General features: G+C 45.3%; 1 protein-coding gene across 2 annotated transcripts in view; it reads right to left on the reverse strand.

The window, feature by feature from the left end:
- The window catches only part of PDCD2L (programmed cell death 2 like), a 349,431-nt gene that overhangs the window by 120,984 nt on the left and 200,757 nt on the right, over nt 1–27,690 (reverse strand). For both annotated transcript variants that reach the window (XM_069639933.1, XM_069639942.1), the window contains one exon: nt 15,278–15,627. In XM_069639933.1, coding sequence (XP_069496034.1) covers nt 15,278–15,627 — 350 coding nt within the window. The remainder of the gene's footprint in view (nt 1–15,277; nt 15,628–27,690) is intronic.

The following is a 27,690-nucleotide window of genomic DNA, read 5'->3' on the forward strand; positions in this document are numbered from 1 at the left end:
CAAGCCTTAACATAGGAATTGACACAAAGACACAAACAGCGTGGCAGAGTAACAAAAATGTGCATACTCCAAAAGTCAACAAGAAAGGGAGGAAATTACAAGCACATTCAATACAAGCGCCACATCGACTCCTCTTGGAACGAATTGAAACCTCTGATGAACTAATCCTAAACCGACACAATGTGTTATGGTTGTGCCATCTAATTCCAAGTTTAAGAGCAATTGAATCTGCGGATCTAAAAATTGTGGAATTCTTCAATGAAAAGAAAAATGATGCTGTGATTTTACATTTACAGTCTAAACTTATTGTGGAAGCCCTGTTGGATGCTGGCCCCGTGCTGATATCCACTGGGGTTCGACATAGCAAAAATTGAAGAAGACCGACAATTTGGCTCGCTTGAAGAGAAGGCAGACCTGCCAATAGTTGCTGCCACAAGTTACGCTCTGACAGAAGAAATAGAAACAAACCCGGGCGAAATCAAAACTGGAGAGTCAGCGTTGGGTCTGCATCGAGCTTTACTCTCCACCGAGGCACCCCACACACGGGATCCGATAAGAATAACGATTAATGGAACGGTAAACCCTTTGCGCACAGGGGTTGACCCTAAGACTCAAGAATCCTCAGGTAACAGAGATGACGACTGGACATGGTTGGCTGCAACCATAAACAATCAACTGGAAAAGTAATGCCAGGAACCAGAGGGCCCAAAAGGGTGCACCATGGGTTCATGGAATACCCGTGGTTTTTTGCACCTTTTTGAATCATCGTGGGCCTGTGGATTGGATATATTTTGCTTACAAGAAACTTGGCTTTTGCAAAATCCGTTGCTGGAAGGCTTTGACGTGGCATTTAATCCAGCCATAAAGCAGGCAAAAGCTAGACCGATGGCTGGCCTGCTTGTGGCTATAAAAAAAGTGTCCGGCCTTCGGATTTTGAATTCATGCAATCCATCTCCTTTTATCCAGGTTGTCACCATCAGTACCCACCAAAATGGTTGTAAGGCACCATGTTTGTATATCATTAATGTATACTGGAATCATCTGGCCAAGGATGACTCGCTTTTTATTGATCAAATTACAGCATTGATCGACGATCTCTTAACAAAGGAGCTGCCATTGAACCTAATTGTGTGTGGGGATTTAAACATCGTTTGCGCCCCAAATGGAGACAGAATTGGGCTAAAGGATAAGAAGGCCCATAAACACGAAGAAGTAGCAGCTCAGTGGTGCCTAGAAATGGAGCTCCGTGGTCTATCAATGCTCAACGACCATACTGTTGGGGACATTCCTGCATGTCCTACATGGAGAAGATCTGAGCAGGAATCAGTACTTGACTATATATTTGTTTCTGAAAACATCCACAGTTGTCAGAATGAAGCATTGCGACCACGATATGGTTCAATTTATATTTGAACATTCTACTCCGTGCATCAAGGAAGGTTGGCGCTTTGCTGTGACTACTGGATCCAGTAGGAGCCGTCTAAACTTGTTGGACACAGAAGTTGCTGCTATTGCACATAATTTCCAAGATGGCTCAAAAGCCCTTGAATATCGAGATCTTTTGTGCGATTATGAAGAACGAAAACATAACACAAATCATAAGGAGTTTCGAGCAAAACACAAATTTGATATGGCTGTCATGCAACGAAAAAGAGCCATGCGACAAGAACTAAGGGCTCTAAAAAATATAAGCAGTATATCCAGGAAGGAGTGCAAACTAATGATCAAACAAAGATACCGGAACTGGCATAAATCACATGCAGCTATTATGATGCAAAATGACTCGGAACTTATGTTACAGAAAATGTCTGGTAAAAAATCGGCTGAGTACTGGAGACTGATAAATAACAGCTTGGCTCCCCAACATGCATTACAAGCTAATGCAGTCTCGGAAGTAAAGTGGGCCGAATTTTACTCGAATCTATATGCCAAAGATCCATCTCCCACAGTCTGGGTATATACGGCGCTAAAGAAATGAGACTTGGTGTTTGAGCATCTTGATATACTCAACGTAATTAAAAACGTGCACGATTCTAGAGCTCCCGGGCCGGATGGCCTAACAAACTTCACGCTCAAGAAAAATCCAGAATTATGGACAGACTTCTGTGTAACTTTGTTTGAAAGAGTCATTAAGAACTGCTTGACCCCAAAGTCTTGGAAAAGCGCGGTGGTGGTACCTATTTTTAAAAAAGGGGATCGAACTAATCCTCGAAACTATAGGCCCATAGCGCTACTTGACGTCTTGGGGAAGATCTATGCCAGCCTCTTACAACAAAAACTCCTAAAATGGGCTACAGCTGCTAACCACGTAGATCCCAGAAAAGCAGGTTTTGTAAAAGGAGTAGGATGTGGGTTGAACCTGTTACTGCTAAATCTTCTAAAAATGGATGCACTGAAGTCAAACACAAAGATCTATACGGCACTGATAGACTTGTCACAGGCGTTTGATAGCATAAATAGGGAGCTGTTGTGGGAAAAACTCACGAGGTGGAACTGTCCCTCGAGCCTAGTGGATGCAATCCCCGAGTTACACACGGACACTTCTATTAAGATTTGTTTGGATGAGAAAGGTACGTTGTCTGCAGCCATTGCCACATATAAGGGCGTGAAACAAGGCTGCCCGTTGGCAGCAATTGTTTTCAATCTCTTTATCTCAGACATAATGCAAGACTTTAATGGTGTAGCCACCTTTCCTCCAAAACTTTATGGGTCTTCTATAGAATACCTGGTCTATGCAGTTGACCTTATTTTGGTACACTTGACGCCTATTGGGCCCCAGCGAAAACTCAATTGTCTTGAGCATTACACAACAGAAAATGGACTCAAAATCAACAAAGAAAAAAGTGAAATTCTGATTTTCGAAAAGTTACAAGGAAATAAAGGCAAAAAAGGAAAGTTTCGCTGGCGGCTTGCAAATGAGTGCCTACAATTCGTAAAGAACTCGACCTACTTGGGCATGAAAATCAGCGCCACTAGAAGAGATGAGCCGTGGTCTGCTGTTGCAAAAAGCAAGTGCCGGCAGCTGGCGTGTCAAGCGCAACTAATCAACAAGAAATTTGGCAAATTTTTGCGAAAACCTGTCATTTTATTTTTTGAGCAAAAAGCAGTACCTGCACTAATATATGTTGGGGAAAATGCATTTGGTTGTGCAGAGGTCCTGTGGAATTCCCTAGAAAATATTTTTTGGTCCCGTGTCTTGCAGCTTCCAAAGGGTACATCGACAACATGTCTACGATACGAGCTAGGGTTCATATCAATTAAAGCAAGAGTCACGTGGAACTTACTAAGTTTATACAGTTAACGATGGTTAAAACTCCGGTGCCGCAATTTGAATTATTACATAAGTCTGATAATGACAAAGTTGACACTACATTGTTTGATTGGAATGTACGCTGTCAGGCTCTATTAAAGGAGTACAACATCAATCGCTCATTGCTAATAGAGAACCCAGACATGGCTAAAACGAAAATCTGGAGATCTGATTGGATATCGACCTGTGACTCGAGCAAATTCAATTCTAATGTGTGAGGTACCGGGAGAAGCAAAAGCTTATGGTCAGAGATATACATATCTAACCTGCTTACCAGATCAGTACTCAAGAGCCCTGTACATGCGTTTCAGAATGAATTTGTTCTTAACAAAAGAGCGTTTGGTTACATGGACGAAGTATGCTAACATCAAACCAGTGTGCAGATTCTGTAAAATGAGTAATGAATCCATCAAACATTTAGTCATGATTTGTCCGGCCTTTGAGCAACAAAGAGAAAGACATTTTGGTAAACTGATCAATGAGCATCAATTCATGAAAACAGATGATTGGTGGAAGGCACTGTTTGAGGGGAACAACAGAGTAGTTCTATTTGCTTTAGTAAACTTCCTTTGATTGCTAAAACGTAATTTAGATACTGAGAATGGGAAATTGGGTCTACGTAATTAAGAGAATTGTTATGGAGGAGGTATATGGGTTGTATGTGTGAAATCAAAACGATGATGTTTCGGACTAATGAAGAAAACTAAGAGTTGGAAGGAGGGATTTGGAGATTGTATTGTTATTTTAAAGGTTTGAATAAACCAAATAAAAAAAAAAATAAAAAGAAATAAAAAAAAAATAAAATATAGTCATTGCAGCGCAAGAGGAAGGGGAGACATGCGGATACGTATCAGAGCAACAGCGTGCAGATGTTGAAGGTCGAGTCAAAAAAGTTGTAAAGAAACCAAAATAAGGTTAGTTACAAACAGTTCATAACTTTAGAAATTTTTTTGTGCTGGGGACTATTTTATGTTTTTTTCCAGTCAATTGTACTATACTTTATCTTGTGTTTAAACTGAACATCCCTTTTCCAATCTGTCCTCTAGTTACCCGTGGGTCTACGAACTATACATACACAGACAGTGAAGCGAAAGAGATGTTGCTTGCCAGACCATTTACACTATGGAGGAACTATTAATTCAGACGCAGCATGTTGAGACTCGGGATGCTCATGTGCAATGGCCAGAACATGAAATGAATGTGTCCGGAGAATCCAGCAAAGTTTTATTGGACCATTGCTACAGAACGACCGCACTGCCGCAACAACATGATACTGGAAGTATTGAAGATAGCTCTAAAAGTAGTCGCAGATCAATTCACACAATCTACACCCGCCAAAAAATTGCCACCAAAAAAAGCTGTCGACATTGTTGTGTTCTCCCATCAATGTTGAGGTAGCAGATGTTGAAATGACAGAGGATGAACCAGCAGCAGCATTCACCGACGCATCAGAACTTGATAGCAGCGATATTTCTTTCAAATGTGGTGATATGTCCTCAACGTCACAGGCCGAAAAAACTTTGACGCAGGATGACAGTCTAATGAAAGAGGGCAAATACATAGTATTCGACAGTTGTTTGATGGATATTATAAGTATGCTGAAATGTGGGCATTCCGTCAGAGGGAAAGTATGTGGGAAGCCATTGATTCATGTGACTCGTCAAAAACAAGGCAGTAACGTCACAATACATGCCGCCTGTAGATTACATCATACGTTCTCATGGTCTGCACAACCGATGCTGGGGAAACTGCCAGCAGGCAATCACTGTGTGCAGCTGCATCACTTTTTAGTGGCTCCAGTTTTAGAAAGTTAGAGTCTTTCTTTCAGTTTGTGGGACTCCATTTCATTTAAAAAACGCAGTACTACAAATACCAACATGATTATCTGTTTCCGGCCATTAGTGATGCTTGGAAAATTGAACAATTGTCTCTAGCAAGTACATTCGAAGGCAAACGATTCAGGCTAGCTGGCGATGGACAGTGCGACAGCCCTGGATTTTCTGCCAAGTACTGCACCTACCACTTTCAGGACATGGATAGTAAGAAAATTGTGAATTCGGTGTTCGTGCAGGTAACACAATGTACATCCTCAGTGGTCATGGAGAAACTAGGATTTATAAAATCAGTGGAATATCTACAATCGAGGGGAATGCACATCGACCTCATAGCCACGGACAGACACGTTTCAATTGCCAAGACAATGAGAGAGCAGTTCCCACATATTAAACATCAATTTGACGTATGGCATCTTGCTAAATCAATCAATAAGAAAATCTCGGCTGCAGGGAAAAAAAAAGGTTTGGAAAGTATTTCAGAGTGGTCCCAGTCTATCAGCAACCATCTTTGGTGGAGCTCCAAAACTTGTGAAGGGTCAGTGGAAATACTACTTGAAAAATTGCGGTCACTGATGCACCACTGTACCAACGTGCACCGCTGGTCAGAAAACCTACATTTCCACCAATGTGAACATGGCCCTTTATCCCCAGTGGAGGCACGGAAGAAGATGTGGTTGAATCCATCTTCACCGACACACAAAGCCATTGAGAAGATTATTTTCGATAAAACTCTATCAAGAGATTTGAGGGGACTGACAGAATTCTGTCACACAGGAGGTTTGGAGGTGTTCCACAATATGTGCCTAAAGTACAGGCCAAAGCGCTTGCATTTCAGCATACAGGGCATGAGACATAGGACTCTACTTGCCATCTTGGCCCATAACGAGAATCTCGGCAGTGAACAATCTAGGACTAAGGGTAATGTAAGGATGCCTCGCTACACTAAGGCCTTTTCAAAAACAAGTAAGCAATGGGTGATCAAACCAGTCTATGAGGAAATGGAGTTCGACTTTGTCAAAAGCCTTATTGTTGCTGTATTGGAGAAGCACAGATATGGAATTTTGAACGTTTCTGTGCAGAGCACTGATCCATTGCCACCCAACATTGCCACTGTGCCATGTCCACCCAAAGGAGAGCTGGTTGTGAAGTACAAATCCCGGTTTAAAAAATTGTAATACGATTGTCTTTTTGTAAATACATTTTATTGTACAGTGTGCATACAAAGTACGCTAACCCTAACCCCTACCTTCACCATCCTGGGTGCCGAACTACCTGGGTGTCATCTTTGAATTCTCTCTCTATTCACCTCATATTGCTGACCTTGTCTATATGTGTATGTATATATTTTTGTTGATGTAACTAATTTTCGCAATCTCTTATAAATGCTGGGCACTGTTAACCGAGGGGAGGCTTGCGTATTGCAAATAATAAAACAAACAAACAATAAATCTCACTTTCAACTCAACTCTCGGGTACTTTATACTTTCCCTGACCTTCCCCAAAAAATTAAAAGTCTCAATAGTTATGGTTCTTTGGGGCTTCAAAGCTCGCAGACAACCAGGACAAAATTGGTGCCTTAGAACGCGCCAAGCGAGCCGTTGCAGAGGGGAGAGAAGCCAGTTCGCATTTGAACATTGAGGCGCACTACATAGATGGATTCGAAACTTCAAGTTCTCACAGATGGCTTTACTACGGGATGTTGCAAAGAAAGAATGTATGCTAATTTCTAGTGAAGGTCAGCGGCCTGAAGAGGCCCACAACTCGCACTGGCAGTATAAGGTTCTATTGTTTTTTGACCTTGAGAGACAGGGACCATGCAGAAAGAACTTCATTTGAAGGGGGGCTTGGGGGGTGCAATAACGTTTGAGACGATAAGGCAGAAAATTCTTAAACTAGACCGAGTTTCATGTTAGTTCAGTATACGAAAAATCGTTGTCAAGAGCACAGTGGGATTTACGGACTGCATTACGCAGAGACACAATGGAAATTGCAAATATAATGTAAGTAACTCTTTAGACGCTTTTATACCGGAATGAAGAATTAATGAATGGATGCATGAATAAATGAATGAATGAAGAGCTTTGAAAAGGTTTGTGGGATCATCCTTGTAGCGGGCACATGGGTATGCAGGTCCACATTCCACACGCATGTAGACAAAAAGTCGTTTCTCATTGTGTACCAACCTCGATTTATTTAGTTAGTTTTCGCATTGATTTTAGAGCCGAACATACTCCATTGCACTATCCTTGAAAGCAAATAGTTTCAGCTCGGCCGTAATAAATAAAATGAATAATATTAATAAAGATCGGCTGGCGAGACGAATTATAAATTTTATGTTTTCAAAATAGGTACATCCTTCCGCTTTGCCCCTGCCACCAGTTTCAGACACCGGCAGACCGTTTCTTCAGCCGCCAGCTGCAGCTTAATGTAAACAACTGCACCATTCTGATGATCTTATGGGACGATCGCCAAGGGCCCATATGCCCTTACGCGGTACTAGCGGCTAGAAGCAACATATCAACCTTTACGCTGGCCTAGTGCCTACTTGATGGAACAGCCTTGCGGTTCAACGTGCGACAAAAGTGCCTCTTTGAATGAAAACCAACACCCTGTGTACCATAAAGGAACAGCACGTGACTCACAATAACATTTTAAGGATTTGCGGATAGAGATAAAAGAAAATAAATGACTTTCGGAGTTCATATGGCAATTGCAGAATATTCTATAAACATTTAATGTCAAATAAATGTACTTTACCAAATTTACTGTGTTGCTGTTTGATTTTAAAGTACAGTTTCATATTCCGAATTGTGGCGCGCTGCGTTGTGAGCTGATCTGTGTTGGTTTCCGGGTTCTGTGTGAAGTCGCGTAGAAGACGACTGGGCGCGTTTGCCTACGCAGCACAGTAACGTCACGGAGAGAGGCGGGGAATATGAATGTTTTGATAATGTCAGGCTCAGGGGCGGGGGATATGATTTAGTGCCACAAAAGCATGTCAGCCAGGGCGATGGGGGAAATGATAGGATTATCACAAAATGGCAGCTCCCTGGTGCCTGTTTTCGCATGCGTTTAATGGACGAAAACTCGGGTAAGGTCCATAGGAAATTTTTCTAAAATCGAGCCACTTAGGCTTAAAAACACATGGCCGACCCGTAGGGGCAATAAAATGTTTTGACCGAACCATTCCTTTAACAGAGGTACTGGTCATCAACGTTTAAATGGTTGCAAGGCATGAACGAAGGCAAGAAATATGTTTTAGGCCCTTGACCTGTAGGTACAACTCTGGATTATCTAGATATTGGTTTATCGCTAAATTGGGGTTGTCTTTGAGCGAGCCCAGCAGTTCCATATGGAGGTTGAATGTGACAGGAGGTAGGGGGTGCTGCAGCGTGGCGAACAAGATGGCTGCACTCTGCTAGAGCTCACTGCCTTGAAGACCTAAAATGGCATCTGCACTGTGTTCGGCAGTCCTCCATTAAAGATCGGTAGTGGACGGAAGTTGATGTAAGCGGGTAGCATCTGACCCTCCGGGAGCTGCCTTTGCATCGGCAGCCTGTAGAGCGCTGCGGCTGTTGCCCGAGCTATGGGAGTTGCCGGCTGACGCAGTCTGTCACCCTGGCAGTGGCTTGAGAAACTGGCGCTCGACCCGCGCTGGGCAAGGGGGTGCAGATGCTGGCTACCCCTAATGACTTGCTACAGGCGGAACGAGAACAGTGCTCCTGCTGGAAGATTTGAGTTCCAAGTGGCTCTGGTCTGCTTTGGCCTGTAGGGTCAGGTTAGCCCTCAACCCCCCCTCTCTGGTGCTGGATGGCCTTGGAATTCCAACTGTTGGGGGGTTGATGCTCGGCACTAATTAGGAAGGAAAGCATGGATGAGAGCAGCCCCTGACGGAGTGAGTGTAAAGCGGTGCTCCTGCTGGGGGATTATAGCCTGGATAGCCCCCAGCCTCCTGGGTCAGGCTGACACCAATCCTTGTTGCGATGCCAGTTGGTCTCAACGTGCTTTGTAGTGGAACCACTCTGCGCTTCTGCCTTGGTTGGTGGGTGCACAGAATGCTCCCTCTTTGAAGGATCTTGCCTTTACATAAAGCTCCTTGCCATTGTCCCACCTGCGCCTGCCTTGAACAAAGTAAATCATAGGATGGACCCTGCCACTACAACAGCTGCCCAGCAGTAGGCTATGTTATGACGTGACCCTAATCACACATGTGCAAAGCGAAGCCGCATTCCTGGTTGTCTCTATTACGTGTAGTCTCTCTTTGGGGACCTTTTTTTTGCTAAGGCGCAATGACTACATTGGCGAATAGGAAGGTGGGCAGTATGGACAATTTCACTAAAGCTACACCAAAATACTGAAAAAGATGCTTGGCTCGGCTAGTGCAGACCCCCACCTTCCCCTGATAGGTCTGAACTGCAGAAAGTAATTGCATGCATGCAGGAAGGCTTTTCTGCTGTTAATGTAAAGTTGGATGATATTACGGCTAACAAACTCCCTAAATGCAAAATTGGAGAAGGCTGACAAGAGAGTCACGGAAGCCGAGACACGTGTTGGAGGGGGAGGATGAAGTGTCCACTCTTGAACATGAACGTATTGCCCTCTGGAAACAATTCCAGAGTAATGCGAGAAAGTGTGATGGCCTGGAATCCAGATCACGCCGAAATATCATCCATATTTTGAATCCCTGAAGGAATCCCTAAAGACAACATGGAAACATTTGTCAAGGAAACCCTTCTATTGATCCTGGTGAGCCCTCCACCGTCTCCCAACTTTGTGGCAGAACGGGCATACAGTTCACTTACTCCCCAACCATAACTAAGGGCCTGCTCCATGGCCAATTATTGCTAGGCTCTGAAACTAAAGGGACAGAGACTCAGTTCTGTGTGCAGCAAGAAAAAAGTGAGACATCAGTCTTGGATCTAACAAAGTCCATACATATCTGGATGTTTCGGTGGCTGTACAGCAGAAACTGAAAACTTTACTTGGAGCCAAGACGTTGCTCTGGGACGGGGGAGTGAAGTACTCCATGCTTTATCCGGCGAAATTAAGATTTGAATTCCGCAGCACAACATACTTTTCACAATGCCAGAGGAAGGCATTTCTTTCATTGAATCCAACATTGCAGGCCCTGGCTCAAGCAACTTTACCCCCCCGCTGAGTCCCACATTGCAGAGACCATGCTATTTACTTAATACTTCTTACGCTGTTCCATTAGCAATTTGAGAAAATATGCAATCATTCTTCCTTATGCTCATAACTCTGGTCGGCTTAGGGCACATATATTGCCAACATTTCGTTAACATGTGTTATCAACTGTGTTTTGAGGTTCTTTGGGATATAGTCTAGCAGCGATCCCTCACCACCCTCTGTCCTCCTTAGTAAGGTTTTCGATTTGTTGGGATGTTGTAGGTTGGGGCTTACACCATCGTGGGTATGGTGGTGAGGTTGGGGGGGTGATGTTTGTGGGAGGTAAAAGTTGCAAAATTCATACTTGGCTATATGTGGGAGTTCTTGAAGAACACACAGAGATATGGTATTCCAATGTAATGCTACTAGTTGTGATGTTGCCCGACATGTTACTTACATTTGTAAATGGTGTTGACAGATGCAGGAGCTAAAATGTCCGGGGGCTGAGCAACCTGCTCAAAATGCATAAACTACTTTTGCATGCAAACCGACATGCGGCAAAACTGCTATTTCTAAATGAATCCTACACGCTAGATAAACTTAATGAATGATTTGGCAGCAGCTGGGGGAAAAAGATATAACACGTCCTACACTTCTAAGGACAGAGTGGTGTTGACTATTATTCACAAATCATTGATGTTCCAGAACAAAGAGACACATGTAGCTATTCTGGAACACTACATGATCGTATATGGCAGGCTAGGAGGTAAGGATATTCTACTAGTAAACACATACAGGCCTAATATAGACAACCTGGAATTTTATACTAAAGTGAGTGAAATCTGTGGTACCATATTGTGAGGGGGTGGGGGGATTAGGGGATTATTTTTTTTTTACTTCTTTTTATTGTTTTATTAACAAAGAGAAACAGATAAGGTTCAACAATGAAATAACCCCCCCCCCCCCCCCTCCCACCAACCCCCCGTCACAGCCCCCATAGTCCTTCACTCCAACCGTTTCCCAATCACTCTTTCAGTTAATGATGTCCAACAGTTTAAGTCTCTGGGGGCACCATAGTTCCCTGAAATCCCCTTTCAAGTATTCCAGGGTTTCCCTCCAATCCGCATAAAAGGCTTCCAGTTTGCTGTCGGCTGCGTACGTTGCCCATTCCAAGGAGACGATATCCCACATTTTCCTTAGCCATTCCTGCTCTGTGGGGTCCGTGGGGCCTTTCCACTTCTGCGCAATGAGGGACATAGCAGCCAATGTAAATATTACTTTCGCCTTGGTACACCTCCTCCTTTCCACTTCATTTTCTCGCCCGCCTAACCCCAATAAAATCTCCTGAGGTTCCTGGTGCCCTCCCCTCCCACCCCCAAGAGCCTGGGCGAGCGCGCTCATGATTACGCTCCAGAAAGGTCGTATAACGGAGCAATCCCAAAACTGACAAGATCATTCCAAATTAGAGAGATGTGGATGAAACTAATGGTGCAGGGGCACTTAACCCGGCTAGACTCCACAAAATATACCCGAAGGTGTCACAACAAGGCTTTAGGAACTGTGGACAGATAGGCACCTGGAGTCATATATGGTGGGACTGCCCAAACCTAAACCACTACTGGGAACCCATCCGCGAAGCAATTGAGCAGGTGTTGGGAGTTAAGTGTGTAGGGAACAAGGGGCTAGCCATGATCAGGTTAAATGGGACCTTAGGGGAAATCCAGACAAAAGCTGATCGGAAGCTCTACGTCATGATGATGGCAGCAGCATTGGTCCTAGTGCGCAAATGGAAATCTACACAAGCCCCCCTAGAGCATAAATGGATTGTGAAGCTATGGTCCCTCCTCGCCAGCCATGGTATGGCTAATATACTCGCTACAAGAGAATCACTCCAAATTCAACACGGAATGGGCAATGTTGCTGAGATACCTCAAAGGCTGTGCGCGCCGGGCATGGTGCCCGAGAGCCATGTCCCTCTTGGGAATAATCGCTAACTCTGAAGACGAGGACCTGTAAAAGACACAGAAACAACAGTCTCACCAACGAAACGGCGGTGACAAGATCTCGACGAAACAGCCTTAGTCCAACACTAAAGTTTTCCATGAGCTGCTCCGGTCCAGAGGGTGGGGGGGGGGGGTTAAGTTAGCACTACTAAAATGGGAGAGGCAAAATATATTCTCTACCCAAAATCCTCAGAGGACAAATTAATAGGTTTGTATTGTCGCCCTTGTTGTACACCTGAGCATTATGACTAATTAGTATAATATAGCATTTTTACCAGACAAACACACGACAGGTAACTGCTGTGATTTGTGGTTTAGGAATGCTTGATGAAGTGGTAACTGCCTGTGTGCACTGCTAATGCTCTCCTGAGTGGCTGTCGGAGGAAATCTGGGCAAGCACACATCTGCACAACTTAGAAGGAACATAGGACCAGATCTCTTTGGTCCTGGCAGAATATCAGGAATCCCTGGTTTTAGGCATCGGGCACACCTTTGGAATTACCTGGGTAGAAACATTTAGTATCAGTCCAAGCCAGACTCGCAGCACCATTCTTCGGCTGTCAGGATGAATTGTTCAGAAAGACAAATCCCCGGGGTAGGGGGGAGTGGGAGGAATAGGGTACGCTGTCAAGGAGAGGCTATGAGCATCCACATGTGCTCTCCTGAGGCGTTCATTGATTAATGCATTTCCAAACCGTAAATACCTGGAGTTTTTGTGGTGCAGGGACCTGAAAATGAAAAGGCACCACGAGTACATTTTAGTTGAAAGCCCAAAAAGAGTGAATGGCAACGTGTGCAATCAGTCTAGTGGTGGTAAGGCCAGTGGTACTAAAAGCGAAGACAATGGGCCTCATCACAACCTTGGTGGTATCCCGGCAGTAAATCCGCTGGGATATCGCCAACACAAACAGCATTACCGCAACTAGGTACAGCGCTATTAGCGCCGGATCCCGATTGTGATAAGGCTGTTACTTCCTATTTTTTGAAGAGTCCATAGGACTCTATTAGGCATTAACAGTGCTATTACCACCACCAGTATTAGCGCTGCTGTAATAGCACCGCAAATGGGTGGAAAGTGGAGAGTTTTGTGTCCAGCAAAAAACTGGAGGCAACCCTCTTACTTTCAGCCCAAACTCGGGATTGGGCGGAGCAGTAATGTTGCAGTAAAAGCGTTACTGCCCCCTGCCCCCCTGATGAGGCCCAGTGCAGGTTGGCTTCAGAGAAGAGTGACGGAGATGAGTGCCAACAGCATAAGTAGGATCATGAGTTTCGCGCAAAAGCAGGCAGTCCAGGGATGGGGCAAAGGATAGCTAAAACTGAGAAAATACATTGCATTGCATACCAGTATGTTGGTAGGGTGAAGGGGAAGAATGTGGGAAGGAGATGCTGTATCCTCTGTGTGAGTGGATGCAGGAGGGACTGATAGGTCTGCATGGTGAGGAGCGGAAAGCTGCAAGGATGCTTTGTGTGAATGTTCTGTGAGAGTCTGTTGGTGCATGTGAGCTGGATGGCATTGTGTGCCTGCTTGGTCTGTCTTCCCCATGTAGACCATGTAGATATCTTGATCCTGTAATCTAAGAAGTAAAAAAAAGCAGTATTGATCGAGTTCTTGGGACTCCTGATTGATTTGTGCAACCATGTCACTTTATTTGGCGGCAATGATGGGATTTACTCTTCTCTGAAGGGCCAGGGGAAGCAGCTCTGCAGCCTGTACCGAGTTAATCCCACTTTCTTGATGCAGTGGCCCAGAGCTGGAGCTTAGCATTATTATCCGATATGCTTCACTCTAGTTGTCTAGCAGATGCGACTCAGCAGCCCTATTCTTGTCACTCAGAAAGCAATTTCAATTGCTACAGGATACAACACAATACAAGGTAAAATATGTTATGTTCGATTTCAGTGCAAAGTGAAGTGTGATGTCCTGAAGAAGGGCCTGCTTGCAGGAAATATGCGCACGAGAAGGCTTTTGAGTTGTAATGCATCTACAATAAAATCCCCTCCAAAAAGTACCACACAAGTTAACCATTACTAGTGAAACAAAATGAAAATGTGTACAGTGATTTCTAAACTGGTCTAATGACTAGGTGATAGAGCAACCCGGTTAGCACAGTAGTGTTTTCCCACATCTGTCATCTTCAGATGCTGGACTGCTCTGTGCGCAGGTTAAAATATGTGTGCCAACCCAGCAGTTGTCGGGGGCCTCTCTAATCTGCCAAAAGTCAGTTACCAGGCTTCTTCAGTTGACCCTAAGTTCAAGTGCCTTCGCAGCAGTAAATCATAAGAAGCAGCCCCTCAAGCTGACATTATTAGAGGGTTGTGCCCCTTGTCACAGGGCCAGTGAACTATCTCCCATCCATAAACCAACCAATGCCTATCCTGCTTTGCTTCACTGGCGGCAGGGTGGAGCCCATCCACGCTGTAAAGCCAAATACAATCAGTGTTTCATCTCAGCACCCTGAATACCACTAATCACCTGCCTGCTGCCTGTGAGGCTAAGCAGGATCGGCACTGGTTGGTTTGCGGATGGTAGACTGGAAATACCAAGGTTAGTGATTTGCCAGGTAGTACCATTATCACAATGCCTATCCCATGCCGGAACAAAAGCCAAAACTGTTGGTTTTGCTAATGTTGGTTTTTCTATGCATGCATACAAATTCCCTTTTCCACAATTTCAGCACAACCTTCTCCAAAGATAAAGGGTTTTCTTGCTTACATACAACATAAAATTGTGAACGTCTGGAAGCAAAACTATACGTCTTTGGACCATGATGGTCTTAAGTATATACAACAATAGAACCTTCACTCCATGCGCCTCGCTCTTGCATGCTACAATATCTATTTCAAAGTGGGAAACATGCCTACTCTTAATGATTAGCTAACCACGATTTTATGTCATTTATAGGCATTGAAAATGAGCTCATACAGACATTTGTTGGCAACTGATCATTCAAATCATTGACTTTACTGCAGAAATGATAACATTTGATTAAAGAAAAGTTGCTCACCCTGCTGATATCAGCTCTTCCACGTCCACTCCTTCTCTCTGCTGATAATCATTCAGGAGCTTCTGAGCATGATCCACATCAACATAGCCTGCATAATCCTCTTCATCCACAACACTGATGTGATGAGATTGGAATACAGGTGGTGAGTTGGGAATTACGAGTCCTTGCCCTCGGTCTGCCAAGGACAGACTCTGCATCTGGACTGTGCAGTCGGGCTCTTTGGTTGAAGGGGACACAGTCAATGCATTTGGTTTCAGCTGGTCAGGATGTGCATCTCTTTGGGGTTCTACTGTGTCATCCATCCCCCAATCATCAGCTTCCTCACACCAGTCTCTGGCTGAAAGAACCTCCTATTGTTTCAATGGGCAAAGACCAAAGGATTACTACAGTATATCCAAGTTTACAGTTTTCAGAGATGAAAAATCAGTAGAACATATCTATCGATTATGTTCACACATAGTCTCAGCTACAAAACTCTGTTGTCTTCAAAGAAAGGAAATCTAGTACAGCCTTAATGTGCAAATTCTGTGATGCTTCAGTAGCGGCTTCAGGTCAGGCCGTAATAACCAGGAACAAACAGACAGTTGCCCCATAAACCGGTACACTGGCAAAATCTCTCCCAAAAAAGGCTCCAAGATAAATACTGAACCAAATAGCAAATGTTTCCACCTCGCTGAACTCTAATCACTTCATGTTTTATGCATGCAATAGCAGAAGTTGCAGAATGTTTAAAGAAATGGAAAGCAATCATACCACACCCCTTTTCGACATGCCATTTCTAAACCTTACACAAACCTTTACTTATATTCTGTTTGTGAAAGGATCTCCAAAAATAGTTTCATTGAAACTATTGGAATGTCACTACTTACCCAAATCCTTGCTGTTGACCCCATCTTTGCATGTTTAGACAGACTAGTCTCTCAGAAAGAAAATGCCAAATACGGCAATTGCACAGATGTTCTGAATGTCATGCCAGACCTTAAACCTCATTGCATCCACAGGGCTGTTGCTATGCTATCATATTTATTGTGGGTACAATTTTGGTGGGGGTGAAGATCTGCAGGCATTGGGATGTGCTCCAGTCTCAGGCATTGTTACAAGACATGCTCATGTTTTTTTATATACGTTTTAATTGGAATTAGGTTTAAACAAAACATGAAATAAACTCCTTTCCCCTTCCCAGGTCTCGATAGTTCCAGTCCCTTTTCCTCTTATTGTTTTCACTAGTTACGTTTTCTCCTATTGCGCTCAATTGAATCCCTGCATCTCTTCTCGTAAGTTTGTGGATTGACGTCGCTCCATCTCCCTCCCTATTAGCCCCCCCCTTCCTCTCCACTCATTGGTTTGTTAACGTGTCTGTTCCCCAGGTGTAGGTGAGGCTTTACATTACTCCCATTAGTTTCATCCTCCTTGGGCGCCATGCGTTTTTGGAGTCCTTCATAAGAAAAGTTATAACTAGGTCCCAATCCATAAGGAATCTCTGGTGGTCCCCCCGGAGGGAGTATGATACCCACTCCATGGCAACAGAGTCACATATCTTCCCCACCCATTCATGTTCCGTGGTTGTGACCTTTGATTTCCACTTGCAGACTACTAGCAGGGCCCCATCCATCACCAGAATCATGTAGACTTTGCATCGTGCTCTCGTGGGTAGCCTCTACAGCTCTTCCCCAGGCCCATTATGAACAGTCCCAGGTTACCGTTCTCTTCCACCCATAATATTTCTTTCACTGCTTCTTAGATCATAAGCCAAAACTGTTGAACTTTCGGGCATTTCCACCAGATGTGCCTGCATTCCCTCCAACAAAGCTTGGAAGTAGTCTGATAGGTTGTAGACAGTTTAGTAGGGGTAAGGTGCCAATGGTTCATCATCTTTATCCAGATTTCTTGTATCTGCAATGACTGTGCGACTTTGGGGATGTTTGACCACAGTCCTGTCCATTGATCACAGTCTATTGTTTGTTCAGTCTCTTTTTCCCAATTGGCCATGAAGCATCTTTCCTCTGCTTTTTCCCCTTCTTTAATTAAGTCGTATATTGCCCCCACTATGTGTTTGTCTCCTGCGTTGGTAGTAACAAATTTCTCGAATGGGGTCAGGTCTCGTGTTGCCGCCTCTTTTACTTTAGAGTCCTGAAGCCAGTGTCTCAATTGGGCATAGTGGAATCTCTCCCGTTTCCCCACCCCAAAGTCCGGTTTGCATTGGGGGAAGGTTTTAATCTCCCCACCTTTGAACATGTTCCGTATCTTGTGGTACTACCCGTCCTGCCATTTACCAAACCCAATTCCGGACTATGCCGGCGTAAATTGTGGGTTCCTGAAAATCAGAGTAAGGGGTGACGGGAATGTGATCATCTTGGATCGCTTTTCCACCGCATACCACGAGTTCCCTACCAGGTTTTCGATTTTGCTGCAGTACATGGTATGGGGTCTATCCTCCCTAGGCAGCCAAAGGACCTTCCAGAGGCGCGCCCCCACCACTGCCCTGTCCATTTCTCTCCACATTTTCTTGCGGCCGTCCCTTGACCAGTCCCTGATGACTTTCACCCGTGCTGCGTGATAGTAGGCTTTCAGGTCTGGTTCTCCCATGCCCCTTTGTTCCTGGGTAACAACATCATTCTATTTGAGATTTTAGTTTTTTTACGGTCCCAGATGAAGGCCCTCGTGAGTGTCTGGATAGCCTGATACTATGACGAGGGGATATTTATGGGCAGGGCCATAAATACATATAGCAGCTTTTTTTTTTTTTTAGGAGGACCATTTTCAGAACATTGATTCTTCCCATCCAGGAAATGGTCTGAGGGATCCAGCTATGCAGCATATTACTAATGGACGCTAGTAAGGGGGGATAGTTAGCCGTGAATAGCTGGCCTATAATTTTTTGCGATGATGGATTCCCAGGTATTTTATAGAGTTGGGGGTACGGAAGATGGATTTTAGCTCCTTTTCCCTTTCCAGTGGTATAGACTGGTTCAGTATTTTAGATTTGTTTCTTTTTATCTTTAGGCCGACAACCTCTCCGAATTGGGCTAAAACCTCATCTATTGCATAGAGGGATTTCCCCGGGTTAGTTAGCATTAATAACATGTAGTCGGCGAATGCTGCCACCTTGTGTTCCATATCGCCGAAGGGGACTCCCTCTATATCTTTCAGGTCTCTTATCTTGCTCAATAGGGGATCTAGGTGAATGGCGTATAAGAGTGGGGACAGTGGGAGCCCTGTTTCGTTCCTCTCGTTACTGCTATTGGGTCCGACAGGTCTCCATTAATTAACAGGCTTAGGGAGGGATTGAGGTAGTTGGCAGCTATTTTCGCTCTAAAGGCTCCCCCAAAACCCATTTTGATCACGGTGTGGAGTACGAATTTCCACTGTACCCTGTATCGAAAGCTTTTTCCGCATTCCAGTGCGACCAATAGGCCTGGTGTGTGCGTTTTGTTGACTTTTTCGACTATGTGGCCAATTCTTCGGGTGTTATCGTGCATCTGTCTGCCTTTTATGAAGCCTGACTGGTCAGGGTCTATCAACTTGGGAAGGAGAATCTCCAGGCGGTTTGCTAGGATTTTAGTGAAGAACTTAGCATCCGTGTTAATGAGAGCTATCGGCCCGTATGAGCCACATAATGTCGGATCCTTACCTGGTTTCCATTGAGGGTGAAATCCCTCCACCTGACCCAAACTTGTTGAAAAGGGTGGCTAAGCGGGGGGCCAGATGTTCCCCGAGTAGTTTATAAAAGTCAGTGATAAATCCATCATACCCGGGGCTTTATTGGGTGGGAGTGACCAGATGGCTTTTCAGACTTCCTCTATGGTAATATCTTTCTCAAGTACTGAGTAGTATTTCGCAAATTCCCTTGTGATGGAGGCTTGTTCGGAGATTTCTCCCCCCTCTGGTGTCCTGATCTTTAGAATGGTCCTATTGTTTCCCTCTTATCTCAGCATCCTTGCTAGTAGCTTGTCTGCTTTGTTCACTTTCATTTAGTATCTTTGTCTAAGGTGCATTAGGGAGCGCTCAACACTACTAGTTTGTATGATTTCAAGTTGGCCCCTAATTGCCCTGTATTCCCTTCTAATTTGGCCGGGCGTCCACGCTGCCATCTTAAGCATAACTACTTTCAGTTTGGCTTCTAAGTCCTCCTCTAGGAGTCTGCGCTCTCTGTCCCTTCGGGCCTTTATTGCTATCATCTTTCCCTGTATCGTGGCTTTGAATGTGTCCCAGATCATAAGCGGGCTTAATTCCAGACTGTCGTTAGTTTGAAAGAAATTCTCCATCCCCTCCCGTAATTCCCCTTTCAGGGTCTCATCTTTGAAGATGTGTGCCGGGTATTTCCATTTCCATAGACCCAGGGAATTTAACTTCCTTCTAATTTTCAGTGTGATAAGGGCATGGTCAGATAGTGTTAATGCTCCCACTTCTATGTCCGACACTTTCCCTAGCGAGGATCTTGAGACCCAAATATAGTCTATTTCTGATGCTGACCTGTGTACATGCGGGTAAAATGTATAACCCCTAGTGTCGTCTCTCTTTTCCCTACAGGCGTCTACTAGTGATGTCCCTTTCTGGGTCCCATGCCAGGTTAAAGTCGCCTGTGAGTATTATGCTCCCCTTCACAAATCCCTCCAGTTCTTTTAGTGTCGTTTGGATGAATCTGTCTTGTCTTGTGTTGTGTTAGGTGCGTATATGGTAGCCAGAGTGGTAATCTATCCCTTCCCCTGGAGGAGTATGGCAACATACCTCCCTTTAGTATCTCTGTTGACGTCTATCGTCTTTAGGTAAGTTGTTCCTTACTGCTATTAAGACCCCCTTTTTTTGTCGCGTCATTGGATTGATGGATCTGGTAATAGCCTTGCAGTCGTAGCTTATGTTTATCTTTCTTTTGTACGTGGGTTTCTTGCAGGGCGGTCAGGTCTGAGTTTTCGCTAGACAGGAAGTGTTCAAGTTTTTTCCCTTTTATTGGCGAGTTTAGGCCTTTAATGTTTAGTGATATCACTTTTAGTGTTTTCTGCTTAGCCATTATTTGAGGGTTTTCTAGTTGCAGGCCTTAATTTGCGAGTGTACATGATGGGACTTGGACCCGGCTCCCTCCTATCCTTCCCTCTCCTCCTGGTATACCTGCCCCCTTCTTTCCCCCCTCCCTAACCCCCCTCACTGGGTTGGCTCAACGGGCCTCTAGCTCCTCCCGACTCTCCTCCGCAGGGGTCGAGATCCCTTCCTCTCCTAGCGTATCCCCTGGCAGGTCATCCCCAACCCATGCCATGAAACCAAGAGTCCCCCATCCCCCCCACCGCATTCACTGTGTGTGCCCCTCCCCGGGTGCTTTTTGCTCAGTTTTTTTTCCCACCGACTTGCGTTTAAGTGGAGGAGCCTCTTTCTGGGGAGTCGTTTTACTGCAGAGTCTTCTCTGGCGACGTTCCTGAGCCCCTCTTTTTCCGCACTTTCTTGGTTGATTCTTGTGTGGTCCATTCCCACGCCTTTCTTTTCAGTTGTTCTTTCGTTGAACCCTGGGCCTCACTGTTGGCTGAGTCGACCTCTATTCCCAGGATGTTTGCTCCTTCCTCGGTCGATGTGATACACCTTTGCCTGTCTTCAAGCTCGAACAAGAGGCCGACGGGGAAGGTCCATCTATATTTGAATCCGCTTTTCATTAGCTCCTGCACAATTGGACGCATCAACCTTCTCTTAGTGAGCGTGACCTGGGAGAGGTCTTGAAAGAGTTGGATAGCGGAGCCGTTAAAGTTGAAATCATTTGCTCTTTTTGGGATGGCCAGGACTTTTTCTTTTTGGGTGTTTTCATGCATGGCTACCAGGATGTCTCTCGGTCTTGCGCCCAGTTCATTGCTTTTTGACCTCACACTATGGATCCAGTGAATCATGATTTCAGCCAGGTCAGCCACATCCACCAGGTCTGCGAAGATTTGTCTTACTGTCTGAGGCAGTTGCGCATCTCCCACCACTTCAGGTATTGCTTTGATTCTTATATTTGCTCTCCTCGATCTGTTTGAGGTCCTCGGTTTGGATCTCCACATTGTGGGTAGCCCTAGGTAAGTGCTCCATCAGGTCCTCCACTTTGTGAGAATCGTCAGTCATCTCTTGCAGGGCTCTCCCTTCACTTCCTTTAGAGCCTCCGCCAGGTCTTCTCTCATTTTATCTAGTTGGGACTGGATAGTGCTCGCCATCCAGTTCTGGAAACATTGTTCGAGGTACCTTTGTGTGACCACTCCCTCCTCTGGCCTCTCCTCTTAAGGGACCTCTTCTTCATCCCTGGCCGCCTCCTGCTCGACCTCGGGCTGTGACCCCACCCCCTCTTTCCTCCACATTTCTTGTATTGCCCCCTTGTGTGCCTTTTAAGTCCCTTTTGTGGGCTTCTGGCAATCTTTCACACTATTTTTTGACATCTTGCCTTGGGTGGTCTGCACGAGGTAAGTAATGTATATGAGCCTGGCGCCTATGGCGCCAGGACTGATTTCCCCTATGAGCCTGGCGCCAATGGCGCCAGGACTGTACCCAGACAGCCCCTAGCTGGGGCTGCTGGGCTTTTAGTAAGCACCTGGATGACTGCTCCCGGGGCTGATGGGCTTGGTCCGGATGCCCGGGGGTAGGCATCATGACAGCACATTCCCCCGCCCAAGGCCCCTCCTAAAGGTGTTCTTCCCCTTGGTCCTGGTTTGTCTCGGAAGTTCTGATGGAATCTTTTCACCAACCGAGGTGCATGAACGTGGTCACTAGGCTCCCATGACCTTTCTTGTGGTCCGTAACCCTTCCAGTCGATTAAATAATAAAGTCTTGATTTAACCATTTTGGAGTCCAGGATATTTTTAACTTCGAATTCGGTTTCCCCATCTATTAGGATGGGGTTGGATGGTTTGGCTAGTCTTGTCCCGGGTTGAGCTGGTTTCAGGAGTGAAACATGAAAGACAGGATGAATCCGCATATTAGAGGGTAATTCCAATTTGACAGCCACCGGGATGATAATGGCCTTAATAGTGTAAGGTCCCAAATATCTAGGATTAAAAGTCTGAGTCCCTTTTAGAGGTATGTGTTTTGTAGCCAGCCAAACTTGATCCCCAATCTGGTATTGTGGAGCATCACTTCTATGTTGATCAGCATTTTTCTTGTATTTCTCTTTCACTTGTTTCAAATGTTCTGTTGCTTCCTTAAAGGCTTGTGTAATAGTAGAGTGCAGATGATTCACTGCGGGCATTTCTAAGTGTTGAGGTGAATCGAGTTCTGAGGTTCGAGGATGATGTCCATATATGGTATAAAAGTGGCTTTGTCCGGTTCCTGAATGTACAGAGTTATTGTATGCGTATTCGGAAATCCATAAAATATCCTTTCAATTGCTTTCGGTTTGGTGTAGCATGCAACGTAGGTACTGTTCAAGAGTCTGGTTGGTCCTCTCCGTCTGACCATCGGTCCGGGTATGGTGACTGGTTGATAACCTCACATCGATTTGCGCTAATTGACAACATCTCTTCCAAAATTGTGAAATGAATTGACTACCTCGGTCAGAGACCAATACAGAAGGAAATGTTTTGAAATTCCTTGGCCAAAATTGAAGCGGAAGGTAATCCCTTTAAAGGAATAAAGTGGGCCATCTTGGAAAAAAGATCCACAATAACTAGAATGGTGTTAAATCCATTACACGGAGGTAGATCAGCAATAAAGTCTAAAGACAAAGTATGCCATGGTGTAGGTGGAATATCCAAAGGTTGTAAAAGACCAGCTGGTTTTTTCTTCTGACTTTTGTTTTGGGCGCAGATACCACAAGATAGCACAAATGACTTTACGTCTTTTCGCCAGGTGGGCCACCAGAATTGTCTTAATTTTAGCTTCAGTTTTTGCGATATCTGGGTGTCCTTCCATCAGCGCATCATGATAACTGGAGATAACTAGTTTTTGTAGTTCCTTGTGTGGTAGAAATAGATGCCCTTGATAGTAAGGTAGGTCATTGTTGACTGAATAATCTTTGCCTTTCCTTACCCAATCCTGCAGGGCTGCAGGATCGAAAGGTTGTTAGATTTTTAAATGACTATCTTCTAAAGTCTGTAGAGTAGTTATGCCAAGAATTCTTTGTTCTGAAATTATAGGCACTGGTTCCGGATTCGAATATGCTTCTCCCATCCCTATTCAGGATAAGGCATCTGCCTTGCCGTTTTTACAACCTGGTCGATAAGTGATCACGAAATCGAATTCGGCAAAGAATAATGCCCATCGAAGTTGGCGCGATGATTGGGCCTTGGCCGTTTTCAAATACTGCAAATTCCTGTGATCGGTGATTACAGTGATTGTATGCCTGGCACCGAGAAGATAATGCCGCCAAGCCTTGAAGGCAGATTTGATGGCTAATAACTATCAGTAACCGCATAGTTCAACTCGGATGCCGAGAACTTTCTTGACCAGAATGCTACTGGATGAAGTTGACCGGTTTCAGGATCCTTCAGGGACAGGACAGCTCTCATGGCTAAACTGGATGCGTCGGTTTCATCTATGTATGGAAGTTCAGGGCGTGGATGCTTTAAGACAGGTGCAGACGTGAATTTCAATTTGAGCTCTTGGAAGGCTCTTTCAGCCTTTTCAGTCCACAAGCATTTGTTTTTTCGCAAAAGGGCTGTGATGGGGTGTACAATATGTGAGAATTCAGGAATAAATCTGCGATAGAAGTTAGCAAATCCAAGCTTGCTTTGTACCCCCTTAACTGACTGGGTGATGGCCACTTGAGGATTGCGTCCACCTTTCGAGAGTCCATTCGAACTCCTTTTGGAGTCAGGATAAATCCAAGGAATTCAACTTCTGTAGCATGAAAAACACATTTCTCCAATTTTTCGTATAACTTGTGCTGGCGTAGTTTCTCAAGGACTGCACGAACGTCCTTAACATGGTCTGATTCTGAGGAGGAGTACACTACAATATCGTCTATGTATACGACAACACAGACGTCAATGAGTTCACGAAGGACATAGTTCATAAAATACTGGAAGGCTGCTGGTGCATTGCACAACCCGAAGGACATCACCTGGTATTCGAATAACCCGTACTTGGTGCGAAAGGCAGTTTTCCATTCATCGCCTTTCTTTACACGTACCAGATGATATGCCCCTTGGAGATCTAACTTAGTGTAGATACAAGCACCCTTTACCTGGTCTAGTAATTCGGGGATCAGAGGCAATGGTTATCGGTTCTTTACCGTAATCTGATTTAATGCGCGGTAGTCTATGCACGTTCTAAGGTCACCTTCCTTTTTAGGCACGAAGAACAAAGCTGAGGATGCAGGAGACTTGGATGGACGAATGAAGCCATTAGCAGGGTATTGGTCCAAGTATTGTCATAGGTGATGATTTTCGGGGTTCCGTGAGGGCGTAGATCCTGCTGCATGGAGGTTGGGCACCCGGTACGAGGTCGATTTGACAATCGTATGATCTGTGAGGTGGTAAGGTGTTTGCCTGTTCTTTTTGAAAAACATCCTGAAATTCTTGATATTCCTGAGGTAACTGCACGACTGGATTAGTGACTGTGGCCAGGCCTTTGTTCCAGGTCTTTTTCGGGCAACAGGTGTGTGCACAATCCGGGAAGGTCACTCTCTTCTCTCGCCATTCAATACAAGGATTATGTGTTTCCAACCATGGCATTCCCAGAATTATTTAGAATTGCGGGGCCTTGATTGAATCAAACAATAGTTTCTTGATGCCCATCTTGACCCAACAGTGTCATCTCAGTAGTGGAATGAGTTACGGCCCAGAGGCAATTTCAGTTCCATCGACTGTGGTGATGACTTCCGAAGTGGTCTTTTTGCAAAGGGGTAGATTCATCCTTGAGGCCAATTCATGGTCCATGTAGTTTCCTACGGCTCCACTATCAATGTATGCCCTTACTGCGTGCATACGTGATGGCTGCCTTGGATCAATAAGGACCATTGGTATGATTAAGTGCAAGGTCTGAGTGTCCTTGTTTAAGCTCGGCAAGTGGACCTCTACGCTTGTCGGGCGTGGTCGTTTCCCGAATCAGGCTCTGTTCGGCTTTTGTCAGCAACTCCTACTAATTTCTTGGGTGGTTTTATAGGGAAATCCCATAGAAAATGTCCTGCGGTTCCACAGTACAGACACAATTGCATCTGCCGTCTCTTTTCCCTTTCCTTTTGCGTTAAGGGTCCTTTAACCCCCCCCGATCTGCATAGGTTCTGATGCATCTGTTCCTTTGGGGGTAACGTTGGGTTTAACCCATACCTGATTCTCGAACTTAGCTCGATCAGCTTATCTATTCTGAAGTTGGTGGTCTAACTGGACCACTAAGTCTATATATTCTGCGCAATCCGGAGGTGGGTTCACAACTTGAGCCAAAACATCTTTGGGTTCTCCCCGAAGTCCACGATGAAATAATGTAATTCGTTTCTCCTCAGGCCATCCGGTTTCCACCACCAACCTATTGAAGGTTGCGATATAGGTTAGCAGATCCTGGTTACCCTGCCGTAGGGATAAAAGTTTGTTATCCAGGGCCTGTCCCTGTGAATGTCTGGTGAATAGTCTTTCCATGCTCCTTTCAAAAACCCTGAAAATCCCGAAGAAGAGGGTCATCCTGGTTGACTAGTGGAATTGACCAATCAGCTGCGCTGCCACTAAGATATGATAGTACAAAGGCTACTTTGGCTTGGTCATTTGGAAAAGCTCCAGGTCTGCATAAAAAGTGTAAGCGCCATTGGTTCATAAAAACTGCGAACCTTTTTGGGTCCCCAGCAAAGCGTTCAGGTGGAGCTAAAGGAATAGTCCCTGGTAGAATTACAGGAGTTGGGTCGTTCCCCCCCCCCCCCCGCCCCTCGAGTCCAGGTAGGGGTGTTTGTCCAGCTTGGTTTTGCAGCAGTTGTCTAGCAAGATCATCAGTGCGTTCCTTTGACACAATCATTTCTCTCCTGAGGGCATTAGTTTCTTGGCGCGTGGAGTGCACTTCCGCCCTAAATTCTAATAATTGGGCTAGTTGGTCGGTCTCAGAGGTTTCCATAACACCCGGTTGGGGATTTGTAGAGAGGCTTCGCGTGCTGTTACGCTCACCTGGTTCCCACAGGGGCGTCGATCGGACCAAGACAGCTGCGGTCTCCTCCAACGTGAAGCGTAGTGCAGAGATGACAGACTGGACTGGCCTGCCTAATCTCGTCTGCTTGACTCGTAGAAGTATTCTCCTGCAAGTGGAGAGAGGGATTTAACCACCCGTGGATTCTAGTAATGGCACCCAACTGTTCTCCCCACTAATCACCTCCGATATTCCCGCTCAGTAATCTCACCTTATGTTTTTGAACGATGAGCTCTCCATCCTGCGTGGAATGCAGGGGCGCATAGATACCAGTTACTTCACTGGTTCGAAGGCGTTGGAAGAGTTCCGGTTGAATATTGACTCTGAGATTCCTGACAGGAACCCGTAAGTATGAAGTCCAAAGAGTTCAATATGTCCGAACTTCACTCTTGTCCCATTCCCTTCTTGTGTTGCTGCTGGTCCAAAAGAAGATTGTCTTGTGGCAGCTGATGGCGTTCAGGTAAGAGTCTGTATTACCCAACACTGTCCGGTAAAAGATGCGTGTATTCAACTTGTTGTTTTCTCTCTCCTTACAGGTGCGGCGTAAGAAGTTGCGGGATGTTAAAGAATAATGCCTCCGGTGGTAAATCAGGTAAGTCTATGGTGGTAAAAAGATTGTATTTGTTGGCTTTCTCTTGGCTCACCTTATATTGCTTTCGTCTCCTAGGTGCTGGAGTTCGGCGAAGAAAATGCTGGAGGCAGCGCCACATTGAAAAATGCTGTGAGGACTGGCGAGTATGGCACGGCGCTGCAGCTGGCGATGCGACGTGTGTAGAAATAATGTCCTTTCCAAGTTCGAAGACGTGATGGATCCAGAATTAGGTAGGAATTCAAATAATGTTCGTGTTCTAACCTTTCCTTCTTCTTTCTTCTTGTTCTAGGAGCTCTGGATTCGAGGCGGGCGTGGCTGAAGACTGGATGCTGACTGCAGACACGGTGAGCGTCACGCTGCTGGATGCAGAATAACGCGAAGCATGTGCTGCTGTTCGGGCGTGGTTTAAATAGCCTTCAAAGTAGTCCCAGGTAAGAAGTCCCTCAGAACCACACCCGAGTAAAAAATAGTCCCTGATGTAAAGTAGTCCCATTCAGGCCGCACGTTGGCTTGACTTCATTGCAGCATGGTCTGCACGAGGTAAGTAATGTATATGAGCCTGGCGCCTATGGCGCCAGGACTGATTTCCTCTATGAGCCTGGCGCCAATGGCGCCAGGACTGTACAAAGACAGCCCCTAGCCGGGGCTGCTGGGCTTTTAGTAAGCACCCGGATGCCTGCTCCCGGGGCTGATGGGTTTGGTCCAGATGCCCGGGGGTAGGCATCATGACAACAACAGGAACGAGAGGTGAGAGAAATATTTATGAGGA

Source organism: Ambystoma mexicanum, chromosome 1q (assembly GCF_040938575.1).
Source record: "Ambystoma mexicanum isolate Mex_15411 chromosome 1q, UKY_AmexF1_1, whole genome shotgun sequence".
NCBI lineage: Eukaryota > Metazoa > Chordata > Amphibia > Caudata > Ambystomatidae > Ambystoma > Ambystoma mexicanum.